Here is a 25584-nt window from a genome sequence, read left to right on the forward strand (position 1 = left end):
TCTGCATCAGATCAGAGACTGTTTGTCCTCCACTGATGAGCTGAATAAAACTGATGGAGGAGGAAAAACTACACAGACACACATGTTCAGATTTCTAGACTTTCTGTAGGATCCACTCACTGATATCATTTGTTGTTTGTTCATTCAGGAACTGGTGCTGCAAAGTGTCAACGTAAACTCAAGTCTAACCTGGAGAAGAAGTTCCAGTGTGTGTTTGAGGAGATCGCTAAAGCAGGAAACCCAACCCTTCTGAATCAGATCTACACACCGCTCTACATCACAGAGGGAGGGACTGCAGAGGTCAATGATGAACATGAGGTCAGACAGATTGAAACAGCATCCAGGAAACCAGACAGACCAGAAACAACAATCAGACAAGAAGACATCTTTAAAGCCTCACCTGGAAGAGATGAACCAATCAGAACAGTGATGACAAACGGAGTGGCTGGCATTGGGAAAACAGTCTTAACACAGAAGTTCACTCTGGACTGGGCTGAAGACAAAGCCAACCAGGACATAGACTTCACATTTCCATTCACTTTCAGAGAGCTGAATGTGGTGAAAGAGAACAAGTACAGCTTGGTGGAACTTGTTCATCACTTCTTTACTGAAACCAAAGAAGCAGGAATCTGCAGGTTTGAAGAGTTCCAGGTTGTGTTCATCTTTGACGGTCTGGATGAGTGTCGACTTCCTCTGGACTTCCACAACACTGAAATCCTGACTGATGTTACAGAGTCCACCTCAGTGGATGTGCTGCTGACAAACCTCATCAGGGGGAAACTGCTTCCCTCCGCTCGCCTCTGGATAACCACAAGACCTGGAGCAGCCAATCAGATCCCTCCTGAGTGTGTCGACATGGTGACAGATGTCAGAGGGTTCACTCACCCACAGAAGGAGGAATACTTCATGAAGAGATTCAGAGATGTGGAGCAGGCCAGAACCATCATCTCCCACATCAAGACATCACAAAGCCTCCACATCATGTGCCACATCCCAGTCTTCTGCTGGATCACTGCTACAGTTCTGGAGATTGTGTTGAAAAGCAGAGAGGGAGGAGAGATGCCCAAGACCCTGACTGAGATGTACATCCACTTCCTGGTGGTTCAGTCCAAACTGAATAACATCAAGTATAATGGAGGAGCTGGGACAGATCCACACTGGAGTCCAGAGAGCAGGAAGATGATTGAGTCTCTGGGAAAACTGGCTTTTGAGCAGCTGCACAAAGGCAACCTGATCTTCTATGAATCAGACCTGACAGAGTGTGGCATCGATATCAGAGCATCCTCAGTGTACTCAGGAGTGTTCACACAGGTCTTTAAAGAGGAGAGAGGGCTGTACCAGGACAAGGTGTTCTGCTTCGTCCATCTGAGACTTCAGGAGTTTCTGGCTGCTCTTCATGTCCACCTGACATTCATCAAGTCTGGAGTCAATCTGCTGGCAGCAAAACAAACAACATTCAGGTGGTCTAAAGTGATCAGAGACAAATCAACAAGTTTCTACCAGAGTGCTGTGGACGAGGCCTTAAAGAGTCCAAATGGACACCTGGACTTGTTCCTCCGCTTCCTCCTGGGTCTTTCACTGCAGGCCAATCAGACTCTCCTACAAGATCTGCTGACACAGACAGGAAGTAGCTTAAAGACAAATCAAAAAACAGTTGAGTACATCAAGAAGAAGATCAGTGAGAATGTGTCTGCAGAGAGAAGCATCAATCTGTTCCACTGTCTGAATGAACTGAATGATCGTTCTCTAGAGGAGGAGATCCAACAGTACCTGAGATCAGGAAGTCTCTCCACAAATGAACTGTCTCCTGCTCAGTGGTCAGCTCTGGTCTTCATCTTACTGTCATCAGAAAAAGATCTGGATGTCTTTGACCTGAAGAAATACTCTGCTTCAGAGGAGGCTCTTCTGAGGCTGCTGCCAGTGGTCAAAGCCTCCAACAAAGCTCTGTAGGTGCACACAGAACTATAGACTGAGCAAGGGGGTGATGGGGGGCTTCTTGAGCTACAGCCGCAAATGTTTTCTCAAGAGTCCTGAGTCTTTTAAGTTTTAAAATAACTTCAGTCTCTCTGACTGCATCAGCAAATCAGTGGAGCCACATTTCTATAACTGGGGAAGTATCTCCACATTCAGTTATGTTATGATGAGGAGAGTGAGAAAGGACTTAAAAGCAGAAGTAAGGAGAAGAGGAGAAAATGTGTGATGAAGTCAGGAGTAAATGAGTCGAAAATCAGTGAGAAGAGGACAGAAGCCGAAGTCTGGATTTAAGGAGTGAGAATAGAGAAGAAAGGGAGGAATGAAAGATAAAGAGAGGAAAAACATGAGGGAGAGAATAGGAAATGAGATGTGGAAACATGGAAAAAGAGAGAGAGAAAATGTGCTGAGAAGAAAGGAGTGAAGGAGAGCAGAGGAGAAGATGTAAAAAACATAATCTTTTTCATTTCAACTTTTATTTAGTCTTGGATATAAATGTAGAGACATTTACAACACAGCCAAGCAAAATAACACAAACACATCTCAGACAAAACAAACAGGTAATGATGTTGTAAGAAGATAGGGAATTACATACAACCCCATATTTACATCATGTGGCTTCCTCCCTGCACATAACTATTTAGATTAACATCATTTAAAGATTCTATATGTAAGAATTATAAAGATTTTTTTTTTTATTGCCAATGAGTGAACAGGTTATCATGGAATTTTAAAAATTAGACCTTCCCCGACTTTCTCATTTGGGTATATCAGCATTTGGACTGATTTCTATGTGTTAGACTCAGGCACAAAATCCAACAGATGTGATGTTTTTTGGTGCTCCTTGGTGCCTTGCCTCTGTCCCACTGACATCAACAAACCAGCAGCATCTAACACAACAAAAACTGTTCAATCTGAGTAGAAACATCCTGCAGATATTAGCTCTCCAGCAAATGAGACATCTAGCTGCCACCATCAACCACAACACATTTCACAACAAAACACCCCCACAATGACAAGTCTTCACCTCCTGAGAACTAACAGCTGAAACATTATTTCCTCAACAAAGGAGCAGAAAACAAGCTTCAGAGTGAAAGCAGAACACAGTTAACCATGTTTGTTTTTTCTGTTGATAGTCAAAAGGAAGTTGTTTCAGGTTGGGCATTGGATTGGCTCTCAACGGCCAGGCCGCGGAGCAGCAGGAGCCTCTTTGTGTGTATTTGCTTGTAAACAAACAGACTGACTGGGAATGAGAGATGTAAAGTAGGACAAAAACATCACATACAGTCAGCTTGTTCTGATGGAGTGTGATTGATGGAATGTGATCAACAGGATGTTGACTGCAGCTCACTTATGGAGAAGGAATTTCTGATTCCTACATATGAACCTGTAATCTTTGCTCAAAGAAGAAAATGAATGCCATTATTTTATTTTGTTCTTCTGATTCTTCTCCAGGTTGACTGAATGTAACCTCTCAGAGAGAAGCTGTGCAGCTCTGTCCTCAGTTCTCAGCTCCCAGTCCTCTAGTCTGAGAGATCTGGACCTGAGTAACAACAACCTGCAGGATTCAGGAGTGAAGCAGCTTTCTGTTGGACTGGAGAGTCCACACTGCGGACTGGAAACACTCAGGTCCTTCTTATGACTACGTATTTGAAGTAATATTTTGGCTTCACCTTAGTTTATAGTTTACATTTCATGCCAACATGTGAGTTACATTCTGTCATTTAATCTTCAATGTAGACTCAGTGTGCATAATGTCATGAAAATCTAGTACAATCGAAGTAATACCAGAAAATATACCACATTGGATTGCTGTCAGGTCCTATTCATGCAGGTGAACATACAGAGTATATTTTTTGCTCAGGAAATGTTGCACATGATTGTGTTTGCATTTTACATTTTTTGGAAAATATTACAAATAAAATGTTACTGAAAAATATAAATATAAAATGTTTGAGTTGAGAATGTTTTTAAGCTCATTAGATGAACTGTTGTGTGTGTTCAGTCTGTCAGGATGTCTGATCACAGAGGAAGGCTGTGCTTCTCTGGCCTCAGCTCTGAGCGCCAACCCCTCCCATCTGAGAGAGCTGGACCTGAGCTACAATCATCCAGGAGACTCAAGAGAGAAGCTTCTGTCTGCTGGACTGAAGGATCCACACTGGAGACTGGATACTCTCAGGTATGGACAGACAGATGTACACTCTCAGCTATGGACAGACAGGTGGACACTCTCAGCTATGGACAGACAGGTAGACATTCTCATGTATGGACAAACAGTTGGACACAGACATTTTGTGAGGAGGAAGAGCTGGAAACATTTTCTCTGTCAGAGCTGATCACCTATCTCAACTGAATCTTTGACTTTTTCTTCTTTCTAACTGAAGTTTCCTGTAAATGTTGAAAGTTAAACCTGATTAGATTCTATCACGGTTTCAGCCTGGAGCCTGCTGGAGTCCGATGGTTGACACCAGGTCTGAGGAAGTGTAAGTGTGCTTTTATCTTTATTTTTTATTTTATTGTGAAAAAAAACAAGAATTAAAAACAAAAATAAATAAACAGGGGGGACAAGAAGCATAAAGTCAACATTCAGACTAACAACCAGAACAGAACAACAAAAACACCACAAAAAAATAGAATAACTCAATAAATAAAAAGTCATAAAACATTAAATATCTGTACAGTTATACAGCTACAGACTGTGTGTTTCTATGTCTGTCTGTGTGCGTGTGTGTGTATCTGTGTGTGTGTGTGTGTGTGTGTGTGCGCATGTGCGTGTGTGTGTGTGTGTGTGTGTGTGTGTGTGTGTGTGTGTCAGTGACATCCTACTGTGGATGAAGATGATGTCATCATCAAACAGATGATAGATCAATAACTGCAGCTGTATTGTGTCTCGTTCTCTCCATCAGATGCCTGTGAACTGGAACTGGATCCAAACACAATGAACAGAAGAATCAAACTGTCTGATAACAACAGGAAGGTGACACGTGTGGAGGAGGATCAGTCATATCCTGATCATCCAGACAGATTTGTCTACACACCTCAGCTGCTGTGTAGAAATGTTCTGACTGGTCGCTGTTACTGGGAGGTTGAGTGGAGAGGACATGTTTCTGTATCAGTGAGTTACAGAAGAATCAGCAGGAAAGGAGTCAGTGCTGACTGTTGGTTTGGAAGGAATGATCAGTCCTGGAGTCTGAAGTGCTCTGATGATGGTCGTTACTCTGCCTGTCACAATAACAGAGAAACATCTGTCTCCGTCTCCTCCTCCTCTTCTGTCTCTAACAGAGTAGCAGTGTATGTGGACTGTCCTGCTGGCACTCTGTCCTTCTACAGAGTCTCCTCTGACACACTGATCCACCTCCACACCTTCAACACCACATTCACTGTACCTCTGTATGCTGGGTTTGGAGTCTGGTCTGGTTCAGTCTCTCTGGTTCCTCTGTAGGAGGGAGAGTCTCTCTGTGTCCTCTGTAGGAGGGAGAGTCTCTCTGTGTCCTCTGTAGGAGGGAGAGTCTCTCTGTCCTCTGTAGGAGGGAGTGTCTCTCTGTGTCCTCTGTAGGAGGGAGAGTTTCTCTGGTTCCTCTGTAGGAGGGAGAGTCTCTCTGGTTCCTCTGTAGGAGGGAGAGTCTCTCTGGGTCATCTGTAGGAGGGAGAGTCTCTCTGTGTCCTCTGTTGGAGGGAGAGTCTCTCTGGTTCCTCTGTAGGAGGGAGAGTCTCTCCTGTGGACAGAAACTCTGCTGACTGAAGATCAGCTGCTGAAATCAAACATCACACACGCTCTGCACTGTGAAACAGATCTGTCTCAGACTCAAACACTCTCTCATTCTACATGATGCAAATGTTCTGTTAATTTTTAGTCTGAGGACGACTTGCTATGTGTAAAGATGACACATAGGACTGAGTATGAACTCCTACAGCAGCACTTGAAGTCTTTTGATTAATGATGTAAAGGCTCCAATATTCCTTATAAATGTGTATCTTGAGTAAGTATGATATATTTTTATATTCCTCCTTAACATGCTAAGTAATTAATGGTTATATTTCACACATTTATTTTTGAGTTTAAGTTTTGATTAATATTTTCTACTTATATTTTTTGATGTTTTCATTAGTACTGAGTAATAGTTTTGATTTCTACGCAATATTTGACACGTTGCTTACATTACATTAGTAACTGATTTCAAACACCTTATGTTAATCATAAGTATATCTGTATAATCATCATCATGATGTTTGATAAGTGTATACATTTGAGATGTACAACATCAGAACAGAAAACAGAAAAACATCCATCTCCTCCTCTGCTGACTGAAGATCAGCTTTTTGAGTGTTTTTATGGTTCTCATTTTATCACACAATCATCAATAAAACTATTCATGACATAATTGTTGAAAGCATCCTCACTTTACTGACACAATGGATAATATAACAAGCTTTAAAATACAACACATCGTTAAAGTCAGCAGTGTGTAGTCGGCTCACATTTCAGATGTCTGAGTTATTAACAGCTCCACCAAATAGTGATTCTTCCCTCTAAACTTCTCACATGCTTTCATTTCAATAAATGTTCAAATGATCCAATATTTCAGCAAAAATCAAAGATTAGAGAAAAAGTCCAAAAACTTGTAACCATGACTTGAAATGAGATTAGCCAATTGTTAAGTTAACAGTTACATAAATATCACACACATAGGCCCGATAAGGAGGATGATAAGCTAAACACAAATGCAAAGTAACGGGAATAAGAAAATATATTTATTACACAAAATAATAAATAATGAAATAATTGAATAAACCAAGATTTTCCCTTTTTTTCTTTTAGATGTGAACTTGGATTCACTTAAGAAAATAAAATGGATCAACTGAAGTATATCACTTTGCTCGCTGTGTTTCAATTTCAATAGTAAATTTTCAATTCAGTATTAAATCAAAGTAATAAAAAGAATGAAATTAAAGTGTCCACCTTTACAGTTTGTTCTTCAGGTAGTGTCAAAATCAGTTTCCTTTATAATCCTTCTGTATTCACTCTTTAGATAATTGTCTTTCTTTTCTTTGCAAGTCCATTTCTGTAAAGTCAGTATGTCTCCCCGTTTGTTTTAGTCAGTAAGTCAGATTCAGTTTAGTTAGGGGCCCCTTTTTGGTATTTTATTAATGCAACAACATTAATGATTTAATTGCAATGAATATCTGTGAAACATAAGTAAATATAAGTTAAATATGATTTTATGTATGAATGTATACAAAAAATGAATGGAAATGTAACTATAGCTGTAGTTTGTCTAATGTTAAGAATAATCAACTAAATTAATTAAAACAACAGAATTTAATATATGTTAAATGTATGGGGGTTATATGTTTATTAAGGAAACCAGTGTACAAATGTTTATTGTGTTAATAGGAAAAGCTAAGATTTATTGTGTCTAAAAAAATAAAAAAAGAAAAAGAAAAGCAGAACTGTGAGTTCAAAGATAGAAACGTTATGATGAACAGTGTTTGTAGAGTTTCATAGATTTAATTTAGTAAAGTAATTAATTTAGTTTATGACCTGTCGTACCGGTCAGGTTTGTGTTCCTGTTAGAAGTTGTGTGGAGATTTTCCCGCAGTGTGTGAGAGACAGTACACACTTACGGACACTAGATGGCGGTAAACCCCAAGAAGTGTTTCCAGTGAGGAGAAGTCTTCTTCTTCTTCTGCTGCACGGTCACTGTGATAAACTCACTGCCACAGCGGTAGGAGGGCTGGATTGAGTTTCTACTGAACTGGAAATATCTTCCCAGATAGCAAAAGATGTTAATTCAACGTTGAATTATAGTCAGTAAGGTTGACTTCTGGTTGATATTTGGTTTGGTTTGACTGTTTTTACTGTTGAAAAAATGTCATTGAATCAACATTGAATTAAGCTGGTTTTAAAGTCGAGAAGTGGGTGAGACCATTTTACAGGAGGGCGGGGTCAATTGTTATTTTTGGCATATTAATCAGATTTGGACAAAGAGTTCATCTCAAAATTATACAGAGCAGTAGAACTTTTAAAAGGTAACAAGACAGCATCTGTAAAAGAGAAGTGGAGAAAAGAGGCTGGAAGGATTTTATTAGAAGAGGAATGGGAAGAGATCAGTGAGCAACAGTGGAAAACAACTGTCTCCCTTTCATGGAGAGAGTATGGCTGGAAGGACATAGTGAGATATTTTATTACATGAAAGAGAAAATAGAAATATCAGGATACAAAATGTGGAGAAAATCATTTCCATGTTTTTGGGGAATGCCTAAATTTCTTAAACATACGAAAAATTAGTTTGACATTGTATCACCACTGAGATCAGACTTTGCTGAGTAATAGTTGTATCCATTAAACCCCTTGGTTCTTGCTACAGACTTTAAATTGTTCATTTATTCACATGATTATAAGTTTTTCTACATCCTCCATCAAGAGAAAAGTTACTTTGTAAGAAGGGAGTGTTTGTTTATGGAGGATGTAATTTGATATCAATATTCATGGCATTATTTTTGAAATCCCAAAGAGACTTTTCTTCCCCTCTCAGTCTGCATGGACCCTCCCCCTTCCTGGACTTCTGCCACAGGTAAAACTAGTTCTGACGTCAAGCCAGATGTGGACTCTGAAGTTATGAGGGTGTGACAGCGTCTTCAGATCAAATGAACACAGACAGCAGGACTGACGAGGGAGAATGAGCAGCTTCTTCTCCCCTCATGTTTCTCTACACATGAAGGTGGAAAGTGTCTGTAAGTTGACCTGAAGAGACTTTAGCAGGTGAGAATCCTACCAGAGAAATCTGTAAATATCTGATGAACCATCAGTTTGATCACATTGTGTTGAATCACTGTTTGACTGGACAGTAGAAATGTTTCTGATGATGATTGTCTGTTTCACTAGATTTATTTAATCCTTCAGGTTTTGCAGAAATTTAGATTCTTGATGATTTGTTTCTTTATGAGTTAAAGGAGAGCAGTTTGAGAATGATTTCCTTGTTTTACTGTTAGTGATTCTCAGGTTGAACCAACAGCACTTTGATTGTAATCTGTGATCTTATCATCAGTGGAAAACGCAGGCAGTGTCAGAACTGGTCAAACAGCTATGATCAACTTGGCTGTGGTGCATTTTAATCCAAAAAACAACCATCCCCCAACACTGAGACAGACTTGGCTTGACTGAAAGCTCTTTTACAGTCCATGTTGTGAACTGTCCCAGAGGCTGCAGAGTCCTCAGATGGACCTGCTCAGTGTGTCTGATGGGAAGAGCTGCTGCTTCACTGTTTTCTACAGTATGTGTGACATGTTAGAGAGATGAATGAGAACTAATGTGTCCTGTGATGAAACCTTGTTGTAGTGAGTGAGTGCAGCTCTCCCAGCAGCTGTTTCTCTGCTATGGATCAGTGTGGGGACAGAGAGGAGGGAGTCCCTCCCTCTAAAAGCTCTCTGTGTGGGGAACATGACAGCCAGACCAAAGCTCAGAGGTGAGATGAGGATCTCTAACTGTCCATCACTGTTCTCCACTCACATCACTCCACCATCATTATTCACACTCACTGTCACATCTGACACTCAACTACTGAATAATAAGTCACAATAACTCAGAATGAACTACTAACTTTGTGAGTTAACAAAGAGCTCAACCACTGATTAGTCAACTAATCAAATGTCATCTGATGAAAGATGCTGTCTCATCTTTCATCAGATGACATTTTGATGAACAGGAGAATGTTTCTCATCCACTGTCTTCTTACTGATTTTCATTTTGCTTCTAAAACTTCAGCTGCTGACAGTCTGCTCAAAATTCATCTTTTTAAATTCTTTGATTTGTTGTTTGTTTGTATCAGGATGCAGCAGCAGAGAGCAGACTCTCCTGAACCCAGCTGTGTGTCCATGAAGAGTGACCGGTCTATGGGTCGTCCTATTGACATTAAAGATGGACAACCTGCTGATGGAAGGTAAGAATTTAAAAGTGAAGTTTGTTATTATCTGACTCTCCTGAGAAGAGGAATCAATATATAGTTTCAGTAGTGACATCACAGTGTACACCTGTGATGAAAAAAACAAACAAACACGTTTTAAGTAAACGTTTACACATTTTTTTGAAAAGTAGCTGATCATGTTTTCTTTTTTCTTTTCATTGTTTTATTATCAATATGTAATGAGAGAGCAGCACAGGTAAGCCTAAAATGCCCTCTACTTTTAACCTTTCAAAGACTGATCCTTGAGAAGACATTGATTAATATCCAAGTAAAGAGAATCTCTTGTGCTTCAGTCACTCCATAGGTGAAGGTCGGTACTCTCAGAATAGGACAAATTGTGAGAATTAGTTCAACGTTTTGACACTCACTGCGTCTTCATCAGAGTTAAAGGTTTGAGTCGAATCATTAGTCATTTGCACCTGAATAAACTGCCCAAGTGAATTATGTGCTCCACCATTGTTTTGAGAAGTGACCCATTGAACTGTTTCTCACTGCTTAATATGGGTCTTTTTCAATGACTGGGTTACAATATAAAGTACTTCAACTTTTTGATCCTTATTGATAGAGATCCTCAGGTATGTCACTGTGTCTTTGTTTACATTCAAGTAAACTCCAGAGGCCTGTACTACGAAGCTGGATTTTCTCTTATCTAGGTAACTTCAGGGTTATCCCTGGGTTTTCCGTACTACGAAGCTGGTTCACTTCTTACCGGGGTAAATCACCATGGTAACTTATGCTGAACGGCTAACCTGCTCCGGAGCAGGTTATGTTCTGGATAAGAGATCAACGAGTATAAAAGCACCACCTCCTGACCAATCAGTTCTCTTAGAAAATGACCTGCCCATTCTTAGAAGATCCTGGCAACATTGGTGCGCGGATCGTGAGAGGAGCGCTTAGGAGAGAATGAGCTTTTAGGGATAGATGCAATTTTTTAATTGGCCAAAATATATATTTAAAAAATAATCATTGAGGCACGTGGGCGATATTATTCTGTAGGTTTGACATCCTGAGATCAAAGTGTCAGGGAGCATAATAACTGTATTTATTTATTGTAATTGTAAAAAATTGACGAAAATATATATTTGTAAATAAGCCTTGAGACACATGAGGGATATTAGTCTGTATGTTATACAGTTGGTTTGAAATCATTCACTCAAATGGTTGAAGCGCATAATAGGTTTGTATTTTGAATGTTGAATATTAAACTAACTTAATGTCTCTATGAAAGGAAGGGCACTGAGGAAGCGCCCTGCCCCAAACGTCTGTGCGGTAATGAAGTGACATTGTGTGATCAGAGTGCTGTCCGTTTATATTGACCAATAAATTAATATTGTATGATCTCATGAATTTACGCTTTAACAGAGTCGGCAATTTCCTGCCAGCATTCCTTCCTGGCTTTTGCTGCAGCAACAATGTTGCTTTTGGCCTGGATGATGTGATTTAATTCTTCATATTGTTGAAGAATAATTGTCTGCTCCTCCATGGTAAAGTAGCTCTGCAGGGTTTCTCCATGTTTGTGATTGGTCAGATGCTGCAAACACCTCCCCTTTATGTGAGCGTGCGGAGATCCAGATTGGAAAACCCTGGGTTGATTTACCGAGTTGATAACCAGCTTCGTAGTACCGTTTATCCTAGACTGCGAATATCTGGATAAATCAATTCAGGTATCGGAGAGATATCCTGGATAGGTTAATCCAGCTTCGTAGTACAGGCCTCCGAAGTCTCAGAGAAGACATGAATTAAATAGAGAGCAGGGGTCCCAGACATTTTAGACCGTGGCACCCATTTAAAAGATTTTTTGTCATGGCACCTCTAGCTACCCAACCTAAATATAACTTGCATAGCATATATTTATACAGACACTTATTGGTGTCGACAATTTCATGTTAAATTAGCAAATTAGAATTAAAATACAAATATTATAACATGTGAAATGTATTTATATCAATGGTTTTGATTTTTATCTGCATGTTTTTGTTACTGTTTTATTTTTTTATCAGGATGCAGCAGCAGAGAACAGACTCTCCTGAACCCAGCTGTGTGTCCATGAAGAGTGACTGGTCCATGGATCGTCTGATCAGGTTTAAAGATGGACAACCTGCTGAGCAAAAGTAAGAATTTGACACCAAGTTTGACACCCATCAGAGCAGCATTTACAGGAGTTCATTTAGTCATCATGACAGAACATCTTTAATAAGCTGTGTGCAGATTTGAGTCATTAAATGTCCTTAAACGTGTCCATGAAGAGTGACTGGTCTATGCCTCGTCATATTTGGTTTAAACCTGGACAACCTGCTGATGGAAGGTAAGAATTTAATAATGGTTGGTTGGCTGTTTGGGCTGAATAAACCTCCTGTGTTATGTGGGGCGGAGCAGGTGGACCAGGCACAAACACCACAGACAGGTTAAATGGAAACAGCTTTAATGCTCAGAAACCAACAGACAGGCTTACAGACCATAAAGGGAAAGCAGTTCAAATAAGGTTGAAACCAGCAGGAACAGGTAACAAGAGGAACAGGAACAGCATCACAATCTAGTATCTAGAATGAAAGAAAATGAGTGAGAGCAGCATATGTAGCGAGGAGCTGATGAGGGAATTACACAGTGGCAGCAGGTGAGCAGGTGGGTTTGAAACTGAAGGCAGGGACAGAAACAGACAGGACAACACAAACAGCTTAAACAGGAATCATGACAGTCGCCCCTCAAGGGACAGCTCCCAAATGTCCCTCCGGGCTGCTCAGGAGGGAGAAAACAAAGAGGAGAAAGAAGGCAGGACAGATGGACAGGACCACTCTGGAGGCTGGAAGAGCTGCTCAGGGCAGAAACTTTGGAAACCAAGGTGTCAACAAAACCACATCGAAAGGGGGTCAAGATGCACGAGGACCTCGGAAGGGGCAGGCAACATTTTAGGAGACTCAGTGAAGCTGGGCAGCAGAGAAAGTCGGGATTGTGGCTGTCCTTAGTTCATAATTTAGGGGTTTAGGCTGCTTTCTCTCCATTAGACCAAATCTGTTTGATTCTGATGATTCAACTGATGGTCAGTCCTGCATTTCTTCATTTAATTTTATTAAACTTTATTGTCCACAATGTGGAAAATTGTTCACTGTAGTCGACATCAATTAGAAATTAGAACAACATGAAAAAATAGACAGAAGAATTTAAGAAAACAATTAATGTATTGGATTAAAACAACAAACAATACAGTTAGTTTGTTGAAAGTCATGGGTTACTTTTTGTACTATAACTAACCCTTCCTTCTTCTTCTGTTGATTCAAGACCACTTTTTATCACTGGAGCAATATGAACTCATCAGTCACTCTGTTCTGAAACACTTCCTTTTAATTCTGGGACTTAAACTGATGTTTAATCCTTAATTTCATTGGTTTTAACTGCATGTTTTTATCACTGTTTTATTAGTATCAGGATGCAGCAGCAGAGAGAAGACTCTCCTGAACCCAGCTGTGTGTCCATGAAGAGTGACCGGTCTAAGCATCATCCTATTAAGTTTAAAGATGGACAGCCTGCTGATAGAAGGTAAGAATTTAACATCCAGTAATCAGAGCAGCATTTACAGGAGTTCATTTTGTCATCATGACAGAACATCTTTAATAAGCTGAGTGCAGATTTGAGTCATTAAATGTCCTTAAACGTGATGTTTTCTCCACAGAGTTCAGCAGCAGAGCTCAGAGGTTCCCAGTGATCAGTCTGCACAGCAGCATCAAACACAGCTGGACTCCATATTTATGGTGTGTACATGTACAAACACACCTTTTACTTTTAACTCCATCAACCACAGATGAAATAGTAAAATAGCATTCAGGTCCTAACAGTGTCCATGCTGCTCTGTTTAGACCAGCAGGCCTTCAGACTGACACATGAATCACATGTTGTGTTCTACCAGTTTAAATGAAATGTTCACTTTATCTTTCTGTTCCAGCTGCTGGAGGAGAACATCTTCACTTTTGTGAAGAACGAGCTGAAGAGAGTCCAGAGGGGTCTGAGTCCAGATGACCCAGAATGCTTAGAGAGTCAGAGTGAGGATGAGGAGGTGTTGGACGGTGAGGAGGAAGAGCAGAGGAGGAGCAGCAGAGAGGCATTTCTGAAGATCACAGTGCACTTCCTGGGGAGAATGAAGCAGGAGGAGCTGGCTGAGCATCTGCAGAGCAGTAAGAGGATTTTGACAGATTTAACATGATGGAGAGGAAATGGAGGCAACATGGGAGAGGTTTATATTTCAAACTCTGCAGTAAATATGCTGCACACATCTGCATCAGATCAGAGGCTGTTTGTCCTCCACTGATGAGCTGAATAAAACTGATGGAGGAGGAAAAACTACACAGACACACTTACATGTTCAGATTTCTAGACTTTCTGTAGGATCCACTCACTGATTTCATTTGTTGTTTGTTCATTCAGGAGCTCGTGCTGCAAAGTGTCGACGTAAACTCAAGTCTAACCTGGAGAAGAAGTTCCAGTGTGTGTTTGAGGGGATCGCTAAAGCAGGAAACCCAACCCTTCTGAATCAGATCTACACACCGCTTTACATCACAGAGGGAGGGACTGCAGAGGTCAACAATGAACATGAGGTCAGACAGATTGAAACAGCATCCAGGAAACCAGACAGACCAGAAACAACAATCAGACAAGAAGACATCTTTAAAGCCTCACCTGGAAGAGGTGAACCAATCAGAACAGTGATGACAAAGGGAGTGGCTGGCATTGGGAAAACAGTCTTAACACAGAAGTTCACTCTGGACTGGGCTGAAGACAAAGCCAACCAGGACATACACTTCACATTTCCATTCACTTTCAGAGAACTGAATGTGGTGAAAGAGAAAAGGTACAGCTTGGTGGAACTTGTTCATCACTTCTTTACTGAAACCAAAGAAGCGGGAATCTGCAGGTTTGAAGAGTTCCAGGTTGTGTTCATCTTTGACGGTCTGGATGAGTGTCGACTTCCTCTGGACTTCCACAACACTGAGATCCTGACTGATGTTACAGAGTCCACCTCAGTGGATGTGCTGCTGACAAACCTCATCAGGGGGAAACTGCTTCCCTCTGCTCGCCTCTGGATAACCACACGACCTGCAGCGGCCAATCAGATCCCTCCTGAGTGTGTCAGCATGGTGACAGAGGTCAGAGGGTTCACTGACCCACAGAAGGAGGAGTACTTCAGGAAGAGATTCAGAGTTGAGGAGCAGGCCAGCACCATCATCTCCCACATCAAGACATCACGAAGCCTCCACATCATGTGCCACATCCCAGTCTTCTGCTGGATCACTGCTACAGTTCTGGAGGATGTGTTGAAAAGCAGAGAGGGAGGAGAGCTGCCCAAGACCCTGACTGAGATGTACATCCACTTTCTGGTGGTTCAGTCCAAACTGAAGAACATCAAGTATGATGGAGGAGCTGAGACAGATCCACACTGGAGTCCAGAGAGCAGGAAGATGATTAAGTCTCTGGGAAAACTGGCTTTTGAGCAGCTGCAGAAAGGCAACCTGATCTTCTATGAATCAGATCTGACAGAGTGTGGCATCGATATCAGAGCAGCCTCAGTGTACTCAGGAGTGTTCACACAGGTCTTTAAAGAGGAGAGAGGGCTGTACCAGGACAAGGTGTTCTGCTTCGTCCATCTGAGTGTTCAGGAGTTTCTGGCTGCTCTTCATGTCCATCTGACATTCATCAAGTCTGGAGTCAATCTGCTGGAAGAACAAACAACATCCTGTTGGTCTGAAGTGTTCAGAGACAAATCACCACGTTTCTACCACAGTGCTGTGGACGAGGCCTTAAAGAATCCAAATGGACACCTGGACTTGTTCCTCCGCTTCCTCCTGGGTCTTTCACTGCAGACCAATCAGACTCTCCTACGAGGTCTGCTGACACAAACAGGAAGTAGCTCACAGACCAATCAGGAAACAGTCAACCACATCAAAAAGAAGATCAGTGAGAATGTGTCTGCAGAGAGAAGCATCAATCTGTTCCACTGTCTGAATGAACTGAATGATCTTTCTCTAGTGGAGGAGATCCAACAGTACCTGAGATCAGGAAGTCTCTCCACAGATAAACTGTCTGCTGCTCAGTGGTCAGCTCTGGTCTTCATTTTACTGTCATCACAAAAAGATCTGGACTTGTTTGACCTGAAGAAATACTCTGCTTCAGAGAAGGCTCTTCTGAGGCTGCTGCCAGTGGTCAAAGCCTCCAACAAAGCTCTGTAGGTGTACACATAACTATAGACTGAGCAGGGGGGGCTTCTTGAGCTACAGCCGCAAATGTTCTTCTCAAAAAGTTTTTTTGGCTTTAATGTACAGGTTAATAGACAGAGACAGGAAATTGGAAGCAGAGAGGGGTGAATGACACACAGGATAGGACCACTCGGTGCAGGATTTGAACCGGGGTTGCCTGCAGCGAGGACTGTAGCCTCAACACATGGGGTGGGTGCTCTATCCACTGAGCTATGCTCTACCCCAAAAAAAGTCATGAATCTTAAGTTTTAAAAATAACTTTTTGAAAATTCCCTATGACAAGTTTCTATAACTGGGGGAGTATCTCCATCTGTAGGTCCACCCTAACATTGAGGATTGTTTTGTGTCATTTCACATTCAGTCATGTCATGATGAGGAGAGTGAGAAAGGACTTAAAAGCAGAAGTAAGAAGAAGATAGGAGAAAATGAGTGGAAAATCAGTGAGAAGAGGACAGAAGCAGACGTCTGGATTTAAGGAGTGAGAATAGAGAAGAAAGGGAGGAGTGAAAGATAAAGGAAATGTGGAAAAAGAGAGACACACAACACATTTCACAACAAAACACCCCCACAATGACAAGTCTTCACTTCCTGAGAACTAACAGCTGAAACATTATTTCCTCAACAAAGGAGCAGAAAACAAGCATCAGATTGAAAGCAGAACACAGTTAACCTTGTTTGTTTTTTCTGTTGATAGTCAAAAGGAAGTAATAAGCACACATTAAAAACACACAGCCTTTTGCTCCCTCACCACAGCATGCTGAGCCTACTGGTGTTCATGGTTTGTAAACAAAGTTTGCAGTTCATGGTTCAGGTTTGGATGGTTGATTAATCATTTTTCAGGTTGGCCATTGGATTGGCTCTCAACGGTTAGGCCACAGCGTAACAGGAGCCTCTTTGTGTGTATTTGTTTGTAAACAAACAGACTGACTGGGAGTGAGAGATGTTTGACTGCAGCTCACTTAATGGTCACCAGTGTCATTAATGAGAAGGAATTTCTGATTCCTACATATGAACCTGTAATCTTTACTCAAAGAAAAATAAATGCCATTATTTTATTTTGTTCTGCTGATTCTTCTCCAGGTTGACTGACTGTAACCTCTCAGAGAGAAGCTGTGCAGCTCTGTCCTCAGTTCTCAGCTCCCAGTCCTCTAGTTTGAGAGATCTGGACCTGAGTTACAACAACCTGCAGGATTCAGGAGTGAAGCAGCTTTCTGCTGGACTGCAAAGTCAACACTGCGGACTGGAAACTCTCAGGTTATTTTTATTACTGTGTATATGAAGTGATATTTTGTCTCTTCTACTGCCAAAGTAAAAACAGAATGGCATCAGATTAAACTCTGAGTTTCAGCAGTTGCAGCCTCCAGCAGGAACATGTGCTTTCTCTCCTTCTACTAACCTAAAATGTATCTGAATGACACCAACATACAGCAGGGGGTGCTGAGTTTGAACATAAAGGCCTGAAGGGGGAAAAAATGTTTGAGTTGAGAATGTTTTTAAGCTCATTAGATGAACTGTTGTGTGTGTTCAGTCTGTCAGGATGTGTGATCACAGAGGAAGGCTGTGCTTCTCTGGCCTCAGCTCTGAGCTACAACCCCTCCCATCTGAGAGAGTTGGACCTGAGTAACAACAACCTGCAGGATTCAGGAGTAAAGCTTGTTTCTGCTGGACTGGAGAGTCCACACTGTGGACTGGAAACCCTCAGGTCAGGATTCAACTGTAATCTGTAAAGGTATACCCACCAAGTTCAGACCTTCTGTATATATTGGATCTGTGAATTAACTTATTAAAATTCTTCTTCAGGCTGAGTGTCTGTAACCTCTCAGAGAGAAGCTGTGCAGCTCTGTCCTCAGTTCTCAGCTCCCAGTCCTCTAGTCTGAGAGATCTGGACCTGAGTAACAACAACCTGCAGGATTCAGGAGTGACGCAGCTTTCTGCTGGACTGGAGAGTCCACAATGTACACTTGGAAGCCTGAGGTCATGATTAAGCGGTCTATAAAAGTTTACCTACCAGTCATATACTTTCTTTATAAGTTGGATCTGTGAATTGTCTTATTGAACTTCTTCTTTAGGTTGAGTGACTGTAACCTCTCAGAGAGAAGCTGTGCAGCTCTGTCCTCAGTTCTCAGCTCCCAGTCCTCTAATCTGAGAGATCTGGACCTGAGTAACAACAACCTGCAGGATTCAGGAGTGAAGCAGCTTTCTGCTGGACTGGAGAGTCCACACTCCGGACTGGAAACTCTCAGGTCCTTCTTATGACTATGTATTTGAAGTAATATTTTGGCTTCTCCTTAGTTTATAGTTTACATTTAATGCCAACATATGAGTTACATTCTGTCATTTAATCTTCAATGTAGACTCAGTGTGCATAATGTCATGAAAATCTACTATAACGGAATTATTAACAGAAAATATACAACATTGGATTGCTGTCATGTCCTGTTCATGCAGGTGAACGTACAGAGAATATTTTTAGGAAAATATTACAAATAAAATGTTACTGACAAATATAAATATAAAATGTTTATTGAGTTGAGAATCTTTTCAAGCTCATTAGATGAACTGTTGTGTGTGTTCAGTCTGTCAGGATGTCTGATCACAGAGGAAGGCTGTGCTTCTCTGGCCTCAGCTCTGAGCTGCAACCCCTCCCATCTGAGAGAGCTGGACCTGAGCTACAATCATCCAGGAGACTCAGGAGAGAAGCTTCTGTCTGCTGGACTGGAGGATCCGCACTGGAGACTGGACACTCTCAGGTATGGACAGACATGTGGACACTCTCAGGTATGGACAGACATGTGGACACTCTCAGGTATGGACAGACAGGTGGACACTCTCAGGTATGGACAGACAGGTGGACACTCTCAGGTATGGACAGACAGGTGGACACTCAGGTATGGACAGACAGGTGGACACTCTCAGGAATGGACAGATGGACACTCTCAGTCTCTCAAGACCTGGAAACATTTTCTCTGTCAGAGCTGATCACAGATCTCAACTGAATCTTTTGACTTTTTCTTCTTTCTAACTGAAGTTTCCTGGAAATGTTGAAAGTTAAACCTGATTAGATTCTATCATGGTTTCAGCCTGCAGCCTGCTGGAGTCCGATGGTTGACACCAGGTCTGAGGAAGTGTAAGTGTGCCTTTATCTTTATTTTTTATTTTATTGTGGAAAAAAACAAGAATTAAAAATAAACACAAATAAACAGGGGGGACAAGAAGCATAAAGTCAACATTCAGACTAACAACCAGAACAGAACAACAAAAACACCACAAAAAAATAAAAGAACTAAATAAATAAAAAGTCATAAAACATTAAATATCTGTACAGTTATACAGCTACAGTCTGTGTGTGTGTGTGTGTGTGTGTGTCTGTCTGTCTGTGCCTGCGTGTCAGTGACATCCAACTGAGGATGAAGATGACGTCATCATCAAACAGATGATAGATCAATAACTGCAGTATTGTATTGTGTCTCGTTCTCTCCATCAGATGCCTGTGAACTGGAACTGGATCCAAACGCAATGAGCAGAGAACTCAAACTGTCTGATAACAACAGGAAGGTGACATATGTGTATCAGATTCAGTCATATCCTGATCATCCAGACAGATTCAATGTCAGGCCTCAGCTGCTGTGTAGAAATGATCTGACTGGTCGCTGTTACTGGGAGGTCGAGAGGAGAGGAAGAGTTTCTATATCAGTGAGTTACAGAGGAATCAGCAGGAAAGGACGCAGTGCTGACTGTGTGTTTGGAAGGAATGATCAGTCCTGGAGTCTGAACTGCTCTGATGATGGTTACTCTGTCTGTCACAATAAGATAGAAACACCCATCTCCTCCTCCTCCTCCTCCTCCTCCTCCTCCTCCTCTGTCTCTAACAGAGTAGCAGTGTATGTGGACTGTCCTGCTGGCACTCTGTCCTTCTACAGAGTCTCCTCTGACACACTGATCCACCTTCACACCTTCAACACCACATTCACTGAACCTGTGTGTGCTGGATTTGGGTTTGGATTTGGGTCCTTGCCATCTGGTTCCTCAGTCTCTCTGGTTCCTCTGTAGGAGGGAGAGTCTCTCTGTGTCCTCTGTAGGAGGGAGAGTCTCTCAGACAGAAACTCTGCTGACTGAAGATCAGCTGCTGAAATCAAACATCAAACACTCTGCACTGTGAAGCAGATCTGTCTCAGACTCACATTTTTCCCTCTAAACTTCTCACATGCTTTCATTTCAATAAATGTTCAAATGATCCAATATTTCAGCAAAAATCAAAGATTAGAGAAAAAGTCCAAAAACTGAAAACACATTTGTGTATCAGACCTTTGTTTTTTCTTCTTTCCTCTCCCATTAATCATTTATCAATAATTTAACTACATCACTCATAATACTGCAGTACTTTTACTGTAATAGGATTTTTCATGCAGGACTTTTACTAGTAATAGAGTATTCTTACTTTGCTCTACTGGTACTTTTACTACAGTAAAGTATCCGATTACTTTTTCCACTTCTGGATTTACAGAAATGTTGGAATGTTTCTTTACTGATGGATATTTTTTAATATCAACTCATCACGTGAGTTTTAGTCTGACAGTAACTTCCCGCCCCTCCCTGAGGATGAAGCCACGCCCCTTGTTTCCTGGATGCGTCAAGCTGTTGGACACAGACTGGAAACCGCAACGGATCAGACTTCAAAATAAAAGCTCATAACTGTGCTCATCAAAGAACAAACACTTCAGCCCAGAGATGTTTATTTTCAAACACTATTAAAGTCTCTGCTGGTGTGTGCTGTGATATGTTGGTTCAACCTTTACTTAAACAGCGTGATTCACTTTCTTTTGCTTGTGTACTTTGGACAATAAAGTAAAAATACAACACAAACGTTACACCTAAAACAACGACAAGTAAAATATACAATGGTGCATCAAAGCAGTGTTGCAGGTTCGGATGGAGACAAACTCAAACATTTAAAACCTGCTAGCTAAAGAATTAATTTGAAAGTGTCCATTTAATAAATCTAATAAACAACTTTTCTCTGTATGGAAGATTTTAAAGTACTTGAAGCTTTATCTCAAGGCGCATGTGAAAGGCTTTTTATGAAAGTTTTATTACTATTATCAGAGTCATTGTTTATTATGGATAATTGTTATTCTAGGGACCTTGATTTTTATCTTTAGATGTGATCATTTCTGTAATTTAATATATAAAACCTGAATTTTAGGTTACTTCATTTACTGTCCAAATAACAGAAATGCATAAAGAAGTAAAAGGGTAAAAAATATTGTATATAAAAACATCCAATAATGAGGTTTATTTAAAAAAACTCTCTAAATATATATAATATGCATTAACATGTTCTCGAAATTATGAGATGAGGAAAGGTGCCACATTGGAGTTTAAGATATTCACAGATCTTCTAGGATCAATTAGTCACAGGAGAAGCGTTTTATTAACATAAAAACCTCTATGCGTAGCTGGCAGCCACACAAGTGTGTCTGCAAATTGCAATACCAGAGGACAATGCTGCAAACAATCAATAACTGCTCTGGTATATAATATAATGACTCCAAAATCACTACATGCATCAACGGTCTCCTCATAGTCATACTACAACAGCTGTTTGAGAAAAATATATTTTTGCGTAATTTTCACCACTGTGGTCATCTATCCTAATAGGCGACGCAACAATTCCATTTGATTGCTTTTGTCTGTTTTGATTTCTTTTACTGTTTTTGTAGGCTAACATGTCTTTTTCACATTAGGAACGAATGTTTGAGAGAGAGATTAAAATAAGGGAGACGTGAAAATAAGAGGCTACATGTGCAAGACACCTCTCTGTTTTCTTGCTTTCACGTCTCTCTTATTTTAATTATTATTATTTTACTTATTGATCCTGGAAGTTCGAATTTGTGAATATCTTCCCAACTTTACCGAAATCCAATGTGGCACCTTTCCTCACCTCATAATTATGAGATAAGGTGTCTAAAAAATAAAAGATGAGAGAAAAGGTCAAAAACTGAAAACAGATTACATTTAATCCTGTCCCTACACCAGGAGAGGCATTAAAATCATGGTTGTGCCCTTCTATTTGAACAGTAAAGGTGCTGAAATTAAGTCTAATGAACATAATTGAAATTAAAGTTTGTTCTTCACAAGCACAAATGTTTGAAAGTCCAACAGAAATGGTGTATTGATGCCATTTTCCCCTCAGATACAGTCCTTAACAGTGTTATAAATCAATTTTATTCTTCAATGAATTAAAATAAAACATCAGTCTGAGTTTCCACTGCAGCAGTTAACAGCCCCCCAATGAAAGATCCTGAAACAAACTGGCCCATGGTTATACCTGGTTGCTGACCCCTGATGTAAGGTATTAAAGACATCAAACTAGAAATACAACATTCACAACACAAACTAACATCTGTGAATGTTGGCAGTGAACATTTGTTCAGATTCTTCAAACTGCAAAACGAGCTGTAAACACAATATCTGACACATCATCATAAATAATAATATATTACATTATACTAGCTCCACCTTACCTCTCCCCTTCTTCTGATCAAAGCTGAGATAAAACAAAGTAAAAAGCTAGTAAACAGTAACAGTAAACTACAATTGAGTAAAACATTGTAATTGATCTTCAGTTCTCCAAGGTCGAACACCAGACTCAAAGACACATGTTATGGAAGAAATTAGAAAATCTGAAGCTAAAAATAAACTCAGAGATGTCAGATGTTCTTGTTTTGGATAAAAAAGCATCGAAGTCAAGTTGAATCAAGCTGCTGAGTGATGTTTTTGGTCAGAGATACTAACAGCAGCTGATGATGCTGAGCTGATCTTTAGCTCATTACATGTTCAGACAGTAGAAGTACATCTACAGGTTAGACTGGTTTTGACTTCAGTTACAGTCAGATATGGTAAACTGCAAAAACAAAGTCATAGTGACGCTTCTTTTAAGAGATCTTTGCACCTTCCTGATACAGCAGAAGCTCACAGAGCAGAGAGGCAGAAACAAGCAGCAGAGGAGAAATAGAGAGAAAAATACTTCTAAAAGAGAGTTAATATAGCATCTGAAAAACAAAACCTGCCTGGTCGTGATTTGCTTTAAAAAGCACCTTCAGTAAGCCACAGAGGTTTTGGTGAGTTTTGACCAAATTAATTACACTTTTATTTGTGTTGTTTATATTTAACACTAGCGACCAGCTGATAATATAACAGTATGAAGAAAGCCTTAAGTACAACATATTTAGCAGTTAATGTATTTTGTTTATTAAGGAAACTAGTTTATACATGTTTGTTGTGTTAGAAGAAGCTGAATTGAAAAGTGTAACAAAACGTGATGATGAACAGTGTTTGTAGAGTTTCATAGATTTAATTTAGTAAAGTAATTAATTTTGTTTATGACCTGTTGTACTTGTCAGGTTTGTGTTCTTGTTAGAAGTTGTGTGGAGATTTTCCCGCAGTGTGTGAGAGACAGTACACACTTACGGACACTAGATGGCGGTAAACCCCAAGAAGTGTTTCCAGTGAGGAGAAGTCTTCTTCTTCTTCTGCTGCACGGTCACTGTGATAAACTCACTGCCACAGCGGTAGGAGGGCTGGATTGAGTTTCTACTGAACCGGAAATATCTTCCCAGATAGCAAAAGATATTAATTCAACGTTGAATTATAGTCAGTAAGGTTGACTTCTGGTTGATATTTGGTTTGGTTTGACTATTTTTACTGTTGAAAAAATGTCATTGAATCAACATTGAATTAAACTGGTTTTAAAGTAGAGAAGTGGGTGAGACCATTTTACAGGAGGGCGGGGGGGTCTCATATCCTAAATTAAGCACCATATACTGTGAACGACAGATTGTGATTATTTTAATAAATGTGTTTAAATCTTATAAAGTTATGTGTGTAATGTTGTGTAATGACAAAAACATCTACAAGTCGCTTTTAAACAGAGACAGTGAGGAAGGAGATAGGAGCGCCCCCTGCAGGAAGGTTCAACCATTTAAAATGTAACGGCTGTAACGGTTCCCAACAGACAGCGCCACCGTGTGTCCTCTGAGAGAAAGACGGTAGGTGAGAGTTTTTATTACTTTATTAGCTTTGTGATAAATGAATTCAGTGTTATGTACTAATTTTGTTAATAATGTGAAGACAAACATTTCACACTGCAGATATAAACAGGGTCTCGTAACGTTTTTTATTTTATTTTTAACACCAGCAGCAGGACACTAGATGGCGGTAAATCCCAAGAAGTGTTTCCAGTGAGGAGAAGTCTTCTGCTGCTGCACGGTCAGTTATTGCGGTGGATTGCACACTGATCTTTAGCTCATTAGATGTTCAGTTGGCTCCATCTCGTGGACAGATAGTAGAACTACATCATGTGTTCTATATCTGACACTGACTGGGTTTCTGCTACAGGTTAGACTGGTTTTGACGTCACTGATGTTGTTTAGATGTGGACTCTGAAGTTATGAGGGTGTGACAGCGTCTTCAGATCAAATGAACACAGACAGCAGGACTGACGAGGGAGAATGAGCAGCTTCTTCTCTCCTCATGTTTCCTCTACACATGAAGGTGGAAGGTGTCTGTAAGTTGACCTGAAGAGACTTCAGCAGGTGAGAATCCTACCAGAGAAATCTGTAAATGTCTGATGAATCACTTTGATCACATTGTGTTGAATCACTGTTTGATTGGACAGTAGAAATGTTTCTGATGATTGTCTGTTTCACTATATTTATTTAATCCTTCAGTTTTTGCAGAAATGTAAATTCTTGATGATTTATTCCTTTATAATGAGAGCAGTTTGACAATGATTTCCTTGTTTTACTGTTAGTGGTTCTCAGGTTGAAGCAGCAGCACTTTGATTGTAATCTGAGATCTTATCATCAGTGAAAAATGCAGTAAATGTCTGAACTTGTTCAACAGCTATGATCAACTTGACTGTGGTGCATTTTAATCCAAAACACAACCATCCTCCAACACTGAGACAGACTTGGTTTGACTGAAAGCTCTTTTACAGTCCATGTTGTGAACTGTCCCAGAGGCTGCAGAGTCCTCAGATGGACCTGCTCAGTGTGTCTGATGGGAAGAGCTGCTGCTTCACTGTTTTCTACAGTATTTGTGACATGTTAGAGAGATGAATGAGAACTAATGTGTCCTGTGATGAAACCTTGTTGTAGTGAGTGAGTGAGTGCAGCTCTCCCAGCAGCTGTTTCTCTGCTATGGATCAGTGTGAGGACAGAGAGGAGGGAGTCCCTCCCTCTAAAAGCTCTCTGTGTGGGGAACATGACAGCCAGACCAAAGCTCAGAGGTGAGATGAGGATCTCTAACTGTCCATCACTGTTCTCCACTCACATCACTCCACCATCATTATTCACACTCACTGTCACATCTGACACTCAACTACTGAATAATAAGTCACAAAAACT

General features: G+C 40.5%; 1 protein-coding gene and 1 long non-coding RNA gene across 2 annotated transcripts in view; both read left to right on the forward strand.

Annotated features, from left to right (window-relative positions):
* The first annotated feature begins 855 nt into the window (after positions 1 to 855).
* The window catches only part of LOC128372129 (NACHT, LRR and PYD domains-containing protein 12-like), a 54977-nt gene continuing 30248 nt past the window's right edge, over positions 856 to 25584 (forward strand). The window contains exon 1 of the mRNA XM_053332420.1: positions 856 to 924. Within this exon, the coding sequence (XP_053188395.1) occupies positions 856 to 924 (69 nt within the window). The remainder of the gene's footprint in view (positions 925 to 25584) is intronic.
* On the forward strand, positions 5450 to 21188 carry LOC128359909 (uncharacterized). Its single transcript, XR_008321473.1, has 2 exons — positions 5450 to 5660; positions 20274 to 21188. It is a non-coding gene; the product is annotated as an uncharacterized LOC128359909 (long non-coding RNA).

This window comes from Scomber japonicus, chromosome 1 (genome assembly GCF_027409825.1).
Source record: "Scomber japonicus isolate fScoJap1 chromosome 1, fScoJap1.pri, whole genome shotgun sequence".
NCBI classification, from domain to species: Eukaryota; Metazoa; Chordata; class Actinopteri; order Scombriformes; family Scombridae; genus Scomber; species Scomber japonicus.